Source organism: Oryza sativa, chromosome 3, assembly GCF_034140825.1.
Source record: "Oryza sativa Japonica Group chromosome 3, ASM3414082v1".
Classification (NCBI taxonomy): Eukaryota; Viridiplantae; Streptophyta; class Magnoliopsida; order Poales; family Poaceae; genus Oryza; species Oryza sativa.
The window spans coordinates 4035306-4047282 of record NC_089037.1 but is presented as its reverse complement, the minus strand read 5'-3'; the positions used below and the strand labels follow the sequence as shown (position 1 = coordinate 4047282).

The window sequence follows — 11977 nt, the reverse complement described above, 5'->3', positions numbered from 1 at the left end:
CGTTGCTTCTCAATCAGGTAGCATCACTGTCCTTCCTATGTTTGTACCGTTCGTACCATCATTCATTTTTGTACTGTTAACTGGCACGTACATTGATTTTTTTTTCACCATTACTGGCCACTGCTGCGTGATCTTAATTATGTAGCAAATGCAGAAAAAAGTACTGCATAAATGAGTTTAAAAGATATGGTTATTGCTCGAGTAGATTGATGTGATTCATGCAATAACTTAAAATGCAATCAAAATCTCTTGCCTTCTTTTGGGTCCCTCACCAAGAAGCGTGGTGTGATGTCGCAGCCATGGATCATGTGTATCCTTTTAAATTATGCACGAAATCTTACTTTTTATCCTGGGCTTTTCTATGAACTAATCTGGACAGTGGAAAGCAAAATGCGTGCTTCATTCCTGCAATATTTTTCTCTGCAAATTTCTTTAACTTTTTTCCCAGAGCTTTATTAGCGAGCCGTCATCAGTCCAAAAGAGGAGAGTTAAAGCCTCTTGCGACGGTGTCAATCGTAAGCCATCTCATTAGAATCAGTTTTGTTTTTTAAGTCTCGATCATATCGTTCCATCAATCGATTCCAATACTTTTGGAGCATGGCTTGACACTAGGAAATGAAAAATACCAGTACATCAGTACTACCATTGCTCATATATTACTCTGTTTATGCTTTTCATGCTCCGTTTCTTTTCTCTCATCGAGGCAGAAGAGAGAATCTGACGTGTAGATTGCTGCATGTGGAGGGGGTATACCTGTAATCTTCAGAAACTTTGCTCCTTTAATTTTCAAAAAGTAAAATTGTCACTTGTCAGGAGAACCAACTTGCGCGAGGCAAAGAATGACAAAATTGCACCAGATGCGTCTCGGACAAAATCATTTCAGATGGATAAATCAAAACGAAACACATTTTTGGACCACAAATCTTAATCAAGTCCGGACCCCTCCCTCTCTCTGAAGAAATGTACTTCATCAATAAGATGAGGACGCACTTAAAAATCGTTAGTAGTAGAAGACACATATGCAATGAACCATCACTTGAAGAAAGGGCCACCACGCAACAGCAGCATCAAGAAGCTATCTAATGATCAGATAAGAAGAGTCGTCTTGGTTGTTTGCTAGTAGTAGATCGTTACAAACCCAGAGAGCAAAATGGCATCCTAATTGTTCATCTTGCCAACTTAATTGGTCCTTCAGATGATGCCACTGGACATGAGATGGACGTGTCTAAATCATCTGATAATTGAGGGCACACAAACGACATAAAATCAAGCATGGGCACACGACGACACAAAGCAGTTGATGTTGTGATCCCTAGACAGAGCAGTTGGGGATTTGGCCTTTGGCAATGCATATGCATAGATCATAACTGCTGCATTAGAGCAGGTACAATAAGCTAGTTTAGCTGGCGATAAAACTGCCATATCAGATTTGTCCATGAGTTGGACAAGAGAGAGAGGACGAGTGGGCGACTAAATTGTCGCTGGCTACACACACAACCCAACGCAAGTGCAGCAGCACCAGGCTAGCTTTAATTGGGACAAGCGATTGTGGGCCCACGTGAGCTGACTCGATGCAGGATGAAACAACAGCAACAAGATTAAAAAATTGGATGGGGAAGCTAGCTAAAGATTAAACAAATAGATAATAGTCGATGTGAACATGCTTATTGTATACATTAGCTCTTAGCAATATCTGTAAGAGGCTGATGTGGTCATTTTTGCAGCCCTTAGCGGGCGGCACTATTGATCTTGCTCTTAGAGCAGGTACAATAGCAGGCTATAAACATATTTTAGACAGATAAAGAAAGAGAGAAAAGAGCAACGGGCTACAGATCTATAGCCAGTTGCAGCACGGACTCCAAGACGTAATATGTGTATGATAGGTGGGACCAGATATTAATAGTATAGTAAGCAACTATTGTATGAATTGGCTATTACATTGACTATAGATGATTTGGAGTTAGTAGTGGGCTATACTATTAAACTTGCTCTTAGGACTTAACTAAACCAACCAGTGGCCTAGATTGGCCTGTGGACCACTGAACCAAACAATAGCCAATAGCTAGGCTGATAAGCACCAACAAAAGATGAGGAAATTCCAGCGCACATTGGCTTGCAATTCTGTACTGTAGCCATATTGTAGGCTCTACTCTCTAGCTAGTCTCTCTCAAAATGGAGTACGCAGGATTGTCAAGCTATTAATATAGAGGGACAAAGATCTTCAAGGCTGTTGACAAAAGCAACTTGGGTCCCCTTGCACATGAAAGAAAAGGAAGGCAGAAATATTAGCCTTACCTGAGATAATAGGGTGCTACTAATCATAGGCTATATCTCAAAAGAAGTTTAGGCTTTGATTCAGGGGTGCATTATTTTGTAGAACAAGAGTACCATCATTTAAAATGGGACATTAAGTTTATTTGTTAGCAGAAAAAGCTATACGCACAAAATATTTGTTACAAACGTTTTACAGACGCTAATGTGCCAAATTACGATTGAATCTTGATTTTCTACATCTTCGAGCTAATTCAAATCAATGGTTGAGAACTTTGTTAGTATGAATTCTGTAAGAAAATTTTAGAACGTGTAGCACTGTAGCGCTGCTCTATGTTAGCTGATGAAATTCTGAAGGCATGTCTTTCCTTTTGTGTCTTCAGGCAAGTCTGGTGTACCATGGTTTTAGTGGTAACAAATTTCAGCCACTTGGTGGAGAACATATAGGTGTTTAGGACAAGATATAGAACCCTTAAAAGTTATTGCGTGATCCATTAATTAATTAACTAAAAGAGAGGTTTTACTTGCCCATTAGCAGTTGACCCTTGCAGTTAGTTTCTCAACCACTGATTAAGCATAATTAATCAGTCCTATGTTAACTTTTCAGCAGCCATGTTATTGATGCGAAAGGGTGGTTTGTTCAAAAGTGGAAGGCTGACATACTTGGCTACTGTTTGCCCTATCCTTAATCCTCAATTATAAAATGGTATTGGAGTATAATTATAAAATGGTATTGGAGTAATTGCTAGTGTGGTTGTACGTGCTTGTGAGGTAGGTAGCATCTAAACAGCATATAGAGCTACAAGCCTACAGACCTAAGAAGCCTAAATATGAGATTAATTGCTATTGGAGTACTATATGCACCCGTATAAAAATTATAAACATTATGGAGTAGCCTTTACGTGGGCATGCATTTGACACCAACTCACTCACCCCAACATGCTTTGCTTTCTCAAAAATCAAATACAACCAACAAAATCATAATCCAACTGTCGCATCAACAATTTCAAAACTAATTTCCCTTCTAAAAAATCAAACAAATACAAACAACAAGATCATAATCCGACTGTCGCATCAACAGTTTCAAAACTAATTTCCAAGCAAATCTATGCACCCGTGTAAAAATTAAATTACACGAGAATCCCGGGTGCATGTGCATACACACAGCTTACATGGGTGCAAGTTTTGACGTCACGAATGCTGTATGCACATGGACCGTTTGACAATTGCGCGCCTGCCACATTCTTGTCAAATATTGGTAGCAGGATCTGGACAATTTTCAATTAATATGGAGTATCAGCACCAAATAATACCAGCATGTGCCACTGTGCTACAATTTGTACCAATACCAGACAAGTATTTCCTCCGTTTGAGAATATAAACAACATAGCACCGGATAAGATGTATCATGTTCAGATTCGTAATATTAGGATATATCTAATCTAGTTATAAGTTGCTATATTATATTATTCTGTAACAGAGGTAGTAGCAGCAACGTTGAAAAGAGAGAACGGAAACGCGATTTGAAATAGTCATGGGAGCAATTGGTGAGAGAACGTCAATTCCATTGTGATTTGTGAACACAGCTCGCAATGCTGGGATACAAGTATACAACAAACCACCAAATCTTGAGAAGCAGAGGAGGTCAAAAGGTGCAGTGGCAAAAGAACATCAAGCCACAGGGCGGCCAGGTCCCCCACGCCCACGGACGATCAAAGTGGCACCGATCCCAGGGAGAAGCCAAGCCAGGCGTGACAGCGTGAGGCCGAAGCTCTCCCTCTCCTCTCCTCTCTCCTCTCGGCAACTTTCGCTTTGATCAAAAGCGGCGCCCCCCGCTGCACGCACGCACGCGCGACTCGTCTCGCGGCTCGCGGCTCAGCTGGCTCGTGGTGGGATCGGGCCGATCGGATCGGATCCGGTTCGATTCCCCCATCGCCCCTCCCGCTTTATTCTTCTTGGAAGGTGCGAGCCGGCGAGAGCGCCAGAGGAAAACGGCTTGACGCGCTGTGTGCCCCGCCGTTGGGCCCCTCTCGCTTTTAACCGCGCGCGTGCACCGGGAAAAATCCAGCCGCTGCTGACAATGTGCACGTATCCCTTCCTGCGGTGCGGGTGGTGGTGGTGGCCACTGGCCAGCCGAAGTTTCTGACAATCTTGGGCGACGTCAGAGCAGCAGCGGAGTAGGAGTGCTCCCACGCTAGATGAGCAGCAGCAACGCTGCACGCGGAGAGGGGGCCCTGTGGTGGATCACACGATTTTGCTCTTGCCGAACCGTACGACGTGCCGATCCTACGATGGAGAGCATGTGCTGTTCTGCACACTACTCCTTTCGTTTTATAAAAAACAATCTAGATCTGTTCAGATTCGCTGCACTAGAAGGGATTATATCACCACATCTTCTTTTAGGTTGGTTTTTTTTAACGGAGAAAATAGGGAGTACGTAATGTGACCTACAGTACACTGCTATTGCTGCTACATTCGGCGAGAGATACGTTGCCTCATCGCCGGGAGCAGGGCAGGACAAAGTGGCAGAGAGCCCGGCTGGCAGAAGTAGGAGTAGGGCAACCCAACGGATGCTGCGTGAGATCTGCGGGGATCGTGTTATAACATTGATTCACGAGGGAGGAATGAATGTTTGAGCATTCATTGATGGAGAAGGCCAAACAAGGAGCCAAGCTGGCCGACCCAGACGTGTTAAAACATGAGTGATTCAAAGGGTAATAGGGCATTCTCATAGGGGCACCCACAATGGTTATTTATAGGCTCTATATAAAGGATCCATGTCAGCATATTTTTCTACTTGGAAGAGATTAAATGAAGAGAGAGAGCAAAGCTATCTACTAACCTGGAGATAGTCTATAGAGAAAAACGAGACAATGTATTAGAGAGCTATAGATACCCATGTAGACATACTATTGAGATTGTTTACTATTAATTTAGTTTATTATTGAGATGTACATATTTTATAGATAGCACCTAACTTTACCATTGTGGGTGCTCTAAGAGTGTCCTTGAGGTGTCAAATAGACTGATGCCACATGTTCAAAAATTCGTCTCCCACAAATTCAAATTACTTCGAGTGGTAGCTTCAACAAAGACCTTATAAATAGACAAAAAAATATAAATTCACTCATCTTTTCCATCTCCCCAAGAAGTATATCAACACAGCTTTACTACCACCTAGTGCTCACAAGTCACAACTCCTCTCCTCCATCTTCTCCTCACCACCCAGTACCAACAACTCATCTGTCTCGAGACAGACAATGAGGGTGTCGAACTAACAGCTTAGCAAAGGAAGGTGATAATTAAGGGTCTGTTCAGATTGTAGCTTAAAAAAAACTTACCAAGTTTTAGCAATGCCAAAATTTTGACAAGATATCAATTTTGGCAGAATTTCTTATGTATTGACCAAATTTAGCAACAAACTAAATATAAATATTTTTTTGCCAACTTTGCTAATAAATGGTAAGGTTGAAAATAACATCAAAGTGAACAGGCACTGAGGGTGCTCCCGTTGCAGTAAAGGAGGAGGTAGAAGTCCCGAGTCATAGCGGTGTGCACGAACGGAGCAGTGAGGTGGTCGAGCAGGATAATGCTGAGGAGGATATGTGCTCAGTTTGTCAACTTTTGTTATCGCCTCTGAAGCCCGAAGTAGATCAAGCAACGATAGCTCGGGTTGACGAGGTTTGTGGCAATGCGAGTTAGGGTCGTCTTAGGGACAAGCTCGTTGTATTTGCTCGAGCTCCTACTCAGCCCAGCATCGCAGGTCCTTCTTCCCTATTCGACCACTACTATCACCTTTTTTTCGGATATCACGGCTACCGCTTAGATGAGGAAGAAGGAGAGCACACAGGACGATGGCCTCGCCCAGCACACCGCGTAAAACTATGGTGTCGTGCCCAGAGTGGTATTGCTATGTGGCCACTTGAATGCCCAAGCTTGAGCAACAACTCTAACATGGAGAGGTAAGACAATAAGACACGGTGAGGTCACTCACCATATCGGATAGAATCATTCATGGAGTTGTCTATCCATTTGGGCCCTCGCCATTGCCATGTTATGTAGTCAAGGTTGTCAAAATTTTGACTGTCAACTTTACGTGTCCGATTCTACGATTCTATATAGGTATAAAATATACACGATTTTACGTTATATGATTCTATGATTGCGATTCTACTTATAACTTCTTATTCCAATTCATAATTACAATTTTAACAACCTTGTGTGAAGTGCTACTTAAGTACAATACTTATTCTGATTCATAAGTACTTAAGATGGTCGTGCCATAAAAAATCAAAATAGTACTGAACGTGACACATCTAATACTACGAATATGGACATATCTCTGTCTAGGCCGTGTTCAGCTTCAAAGTTTTTCTTCAAACTTTCAACTTTATCATCACATCAAAACTTTTCTATACGCATAAACTTTCAACTTTTCCGTCACATCGTTTCAATTTCAACCAAACTTCTAATTTTGGCGTGAACTAAACACAACCCTAGATTCATTGTACTATAATATATCTCATCATGTTCTAGATTCGTTTTTTTAGACGGAGGGAGTAGGCCATTGACCATTGCAGACATCTAAAAGAATGGTCGGTTATTGAAAAACGTTATTGATCGTCCGGGCTTAAAAGCGTTCTCCACGGCCGCATTGAAGAGAACTGATTCGAACCCCCGAACCCGCGCTCACTATAGGTGTAAATGAGCTCACAGCTCAGGGCAGAAGAAAGGCTGGCTCTTGGCTCGTGAGCTCTGCGTGTAGCTAGCACCTGCACGACCAGTGCTGCCTCCAGAAACCCTGCTCCTGCTGCTGTGCAGCACCAGTGGAGGCTGCAGCGTCGTGGCCAGGCCAGGGCCCCTGCCCCGCCATTTATGGTTCTCACAGTTCGCAGGTTGCACTACACAGGATACTCATTTATGGAGCTGTTATAATGCCACACTACGGTTTTTTTTTTTGGCTGCTTAGACTGTGTTCTTTCAAAGGAGATTGGGGAGATTGTCCCTCGTTTTCCGCGCACACGCTTACCAAACTATTAAGCGGTGTATTTTTTGCAAAAAAATTCTATATGAAAGTTGCTTTAAAAATTCATATTAGTTCATTTTTAAAATTTAAAATAATTAATATTCAATTAATCATGCGCTAATGGCTCACCTCGTTTTGCGTATCTTTCTAATCTTCTCAATCCGCTCACTCTCAAACACAGCCTTAATTGTTTCTCGCCCTCTATGTCGGGTGTAAGCTGAAAACAGATAAGAAGAAATATTCTACATAGACTGTATTTAGTTCCACGCTAAAATTGAAAGTTTTAAAAAATTAAAACAATATGACGAAAAAGTTAAAAGTTTGTGTGTATAGAAAAGTTCGATATGACGGAAAAGTTAGAAGTTTAAAGAAAAAAGTTGGAACCTAGACAGGCCATACTCTAGCGAGTATAGCTGCCATGTCTGTCCACATGAACCATGGCAGCAGAACATTAGATAATTTTGACAGCAGAGAAAAGAGCATTTAATTTCGACCTTTTATTATTACCATGATAATGTTTATAGTAAATCAATTTGGCAAGGTACGTGTTACAGGTCACCTCTTCACACACGAAGTCAATGTTCCTGGGTGAACTGCTGCGGATAAGGGTGGGCACATGCATCTCGCGGACGAATAATATTTTCACGGATCACGCCTAGTGGCGCAATGCATCCAGGCTGGCTACTCATCAGAGCCGGATCTCTGGACATCTACCAACTGATAGAGATCGCCCCGGCGTTGATATTGCAGAGGAAGAAATTGCCTGCAGGTAATTTTGGTCAGGATGTTAGAGCAAGAAGAAAATGCAGTGATATGGACAGGCAAAATATTCACTGTAACCCGGTTAAAACAAATATTCGCTCTGTTTACCTCCTCTGATCAATCAATGAATAATCAATTTCTGCCATTATAGTGGTCTCCTCATGCTCAGCGGTAGCAATCACTTCCCCAAACTAGCAATAAAATTCAAAAGTTCCATATGAGATGACCATATATTTGCCAATGTGCACCTTTTTCAGATTAAGCATATAAAATCAACCGGCAAAAGGTTGCGTTACAAGGATTTCTACAGCAGTAAGATAATATTCCTTGTGTTAGAGCTGAATTTTAAGTCTGGAGCATGATGGAGGTCCCAGACAGAGCTACAAGTTCCAGAAGGTATTGCATCCTAAAGTCTCAAATCAACTTACAGGTCCAACAAGAGTGGAATGTCCCCAAGCAATATAACCTGCACTGGTGTCTCGAGCTGGTGCACAGGTTGCCACAAACAGCTGATAACAAAATGTCCGGTTACTATTTGAAACCACTAAATTGGCAACATGAATAATGAGTTTCTGTAAAACATAAAATCCAACAGACTAGTGTGCGGAATACCTGATTGTCTGCAGCCCTGGCAAGGAGAAGATACTATCATCAGTACAGATGCAAAAAATAGGAATGAAGTACAGTGAAACAAGAAGGAAAGATTACTACTCATGCTTATCGCCATTATTGTTATAGAGAAAATATGGTGAAGAGCTTAAGTTGTCGACTGCATTAGAAATTCATTACCAGTCCAATTCATTGTTTCTTATTTTGTCCCTTAAGCTTATATTTATTCGTTGAATAATCGTAATATTTTTAGGTGCAAATGATTTATAAAAGGCAATACCTTGCCCTTTGCAGCAACTCCCAGTGCAATGGCCCTGTAGTCATGTTAAATGCACCGGGATAGCATAACAAATGAGCACCTGCAATGAACAGAAGAGCTTCAGTATATTTTTACACTTCCATCCTTTTTCACATGAACAACAAACAACAGCAAGCTCTTTCTTTTATGCATTCACACATGCCAATAGTAACTAGGAACAAGAAAATGTAAGAAAGCATAACAGAATCAATTATATTGTACTAGCAGTTTTAGAAACCTGGATTTGTATTCATTACATGTACACGATAGTTCAGTACTTGACTAGTTGCCATGATCTAATACAGTGAAATGTTATACATCTCGCAGGTATGAAACCAGTTATTTAAAAAAATAGAAGATGATGACACCGCTAAACAGAATAATACTACAACAGATAAATGATTCATATGGAAACTGTACAGAAAAGGAATGACGATTTTTTACCTCTCGCAGCATACAACATTGCCAATTCCTGGAAACGAATGTCATAACAAATACCTATACCAATCCGGCCTACATCTGAAAACAATCAACAATGAATAAGAGCATAAACGAAATGGTAGTGTTGTACTGAGAAAACACAAAACAGAGATAACTGGCTAATTAGAAGAAACATGCAAATAAAGCTTAGATAATAGCACTAGATGGCTGTGAGAAGTATGTGTAACAAAATATGCTTCACTACAGCAAAGGGGTGAACAATCAGAAGCAAAATCTTAAACAACACATCCAAAAGAGATTCTTAAAACCAAGCTACACTAGAAGAATACATTTAAAGGTACAGCTTCAAATTGACTAAGACTGTCCAAACCAAAATTTGGAGATGCACAGAGGCACCCTATGGTTCAGGAACCATCTTAATCCTAGCATTCTTCAGTACTCCAGACTAATAAGACAAACCTGTGTCTACAACAGTAAGATCCTGCCCAGCAGTAAGAGTCTTCGATTCCTTGAATGTAATCTTTCCAGGAATGTCAATGTCAAAAAGATGGATCTGCACTAATGTGATTTCAGTATTATAGCATGCACATTATGGAGAATGAGAAAAAACGGGACACCGCAAATAAAGCAAAATGAAGTAAATCAGAATGTGACAGTGAGATGAAGTGATCAATCTGCAAATATTTTAAACTGACCATGTTATAGTGGTCAGAAGATCACGGTGGTAACACCTGAAGTTTGCATGATTGAGCTACTGATGATTAGGGATGCAAGTTGGTCTCATTATTGGATCCAAATTGGTTTTGTTTTTTGCCATTCGGATAACACTATCTTCTCTATCTGAATTCATATTTAAATCTGGTCTTACTATATGAAATGATAATGGTTTTGATTTTAACATTCAAATAAGTAAATGACATCTTCTAAATGCACCTAACTATATGGAAATGATGATGTAGCTCGCAAGAATCATGACACAACAATAGTAAGATAGAATTATATGTCCTGGATAAACTATGTCGAGTGCTCTATATAAATATATTAATACAATATATGAACATGGATTTCTATCTGTACCTTTCTGTGCTTGCCCTTAAGCTCGCCATCTGAACCAAAGACACAGCATGTATTGTACAACTTGTTACCAGAACGTTCTGATATGGATCCACCAACAAGAGTAATTTGCAAGCTGCGAGCAACCTCTGACATCATTGAAAATGAAGGAGCTGCATCACCACCGGCTTCGATGTCTTCGGCATATTCTGGAAAGCTGTCATTTGAATATGGACCATTCCATATCTCCTAAAAGAATAAACACAAGAACTGCTACAGACGAAAAGTAATCAAGAAGCATAAGTACAATTGTACAAATAGCATTCCTCAACATGACCTTGCCAAGTCATTATCAACTCAGATCATAGATTTGAACAAGTGGATACATGTTAAGTCATGTAGTATAGGTAGTGTAAAAGTATATTATGTCCAAGTCAAAAGATCTTCAGAAAAAAGAGAAACCAAAAGTGCTGTACTATAGTGGCAAGAAGTTAAATGTCCCATATATATATGTATGCACGCTACAGTTTACTGCATGTTAGTGTTGCACTCGTTCTGACATTGTTTTTGGTTCTAATTTTAATCTGCTCCTGATTCAGCTTCGAGGAGCTGAATTCTCTGCATTCAGCTTATGGTGCACTTTTCTTGGAAATATACAGAGTCCACCCATAAGAGCAAGACCAAATTGTCACAGCTAGGAGATAACCCGATCAAGCAACAGTACAAACTATTCCATCTGGTCACCAAATCATGCGGAAACACAATCCAAGAGGCACATTCATGGTTCTAAGATGTGAAGTGAGAGGTGTCTTCTGTCACTGTGCATAACAGTGCTAGTGCTATTCACAGTTCAATGTACGTAACCACGCTAAGATCGTGTGGTCCTATGATCCTATCCGCGAACCCTTGCCGAGCTATGACTCCATCACACTCAATCCTCACCTCTCCGCCTCCCATTTAAATCGGACGAGCAGACAAAACGAGAGGTCGTTATGATCAACCGAGCGCTCACCGGGAGAAGCACGAGCTTGGCGCCGCCCGCCGCGGCAGCCTCGATGGCCTCGCGCGCCCGCGCGATGTTGCGAGCCTTGTCCGCCGTGACCGACAGCTGGCACAGCGCCACCTTGAACTGCGCGCCCACAGTCCACAGAAGATCGAACCCCACAAAACTCAGATCATCAAAACGAACGAACCCAACTCAGAATCACCCGGACTCCACTCGAAAACCAGGGAAAGCGGAGTACGACCTTGGAGAGCGGCGGCGCCGGGGGCTGGACGGCGGGAGGCGACCGCGCGGCCTCCGGGCGGAAGGAGGCGGCCGTGGCCATCGCGGCGAGCGGGCCGCGGCGGAGCGGGAGGCGGAGCGAGGAGGAGGGGAGCCTGGTCGGGCTGGTGCTCCGGAGACAGGAGCAGGTGAGGAGTGAGAAGGCGGCTGCGGCTGTGGCTCTCATTTGGGAGTAGCCGAGGAGAGGAAGGCGGCGTGGGGTGTGGCGAGGATTGACGGCGACCGGAGAGGT

At 42.0% G+C, this 11977-nt stretch overlaps 1 protein-coding gene across 1 annotated transcript; it reads right to left on the bottom strand.

Annotated features, from left to right (window-relative positions):
* Nucleotides 1-7773: 7773 nt before the first annotated feature.
* On the bottom strand, nucleotides 7774-11952 carry LOC4331798 (omega-amidase, chloroplastic). The gene is made up of 10 exons (XM_015772349.3): nucleotides 11708-11952; nucleotides 11473-11589; nucleotides 10485-10709; nucleotides 9867-9960; nucleotides 9411-9485; nucleotides 8949-9027; nucleotides 8672-8687; nucleotides 8488-8568; nucleotides 8168-8250; nucleotides 7774-8060 (listed from the first exon to the last, which is right to left on the bottom strand). Exons 1-10 carry the CDS (start codon nucleotides 11909-11911, stop codon nucleotides 7979-7981), a joined length of 1056 nt encoding a protein of 351 aa, XP_015627835.1. The 5' UTR covers nucleotides 11912-11952; the 3' UTR covers nucleotides 7774-7978.
* Between the last annotated feature and the right edge of the window lie 25 nt (nucleotides 11953-11977).

Bases quoted from the DNA above. Each gene is read 5' to 3' on its own strand.
- LOC4331798 (XM_015772349.3), bottom strand. From the start codon at position 11,911: ATGAGAGCCACAGCCGCAGCCGCCTTCTCACTCCTCACCTGCTCCTGT. The intron at 10,710-11,472 runs GTGAGCGCTCGG...TTATTCTTTTAG, and splicing joins CCAAGCTCGTGCTTCTCCCG to GAGATATGGAATGGTCCATA. The intron at 9,486-9,866 runs GTTTGTCTTATT...GATTGTTTTCAG, and splicing joins TCTTACTGTTGTAGACACAG to ATGTAGGCCGGATTGGTATA.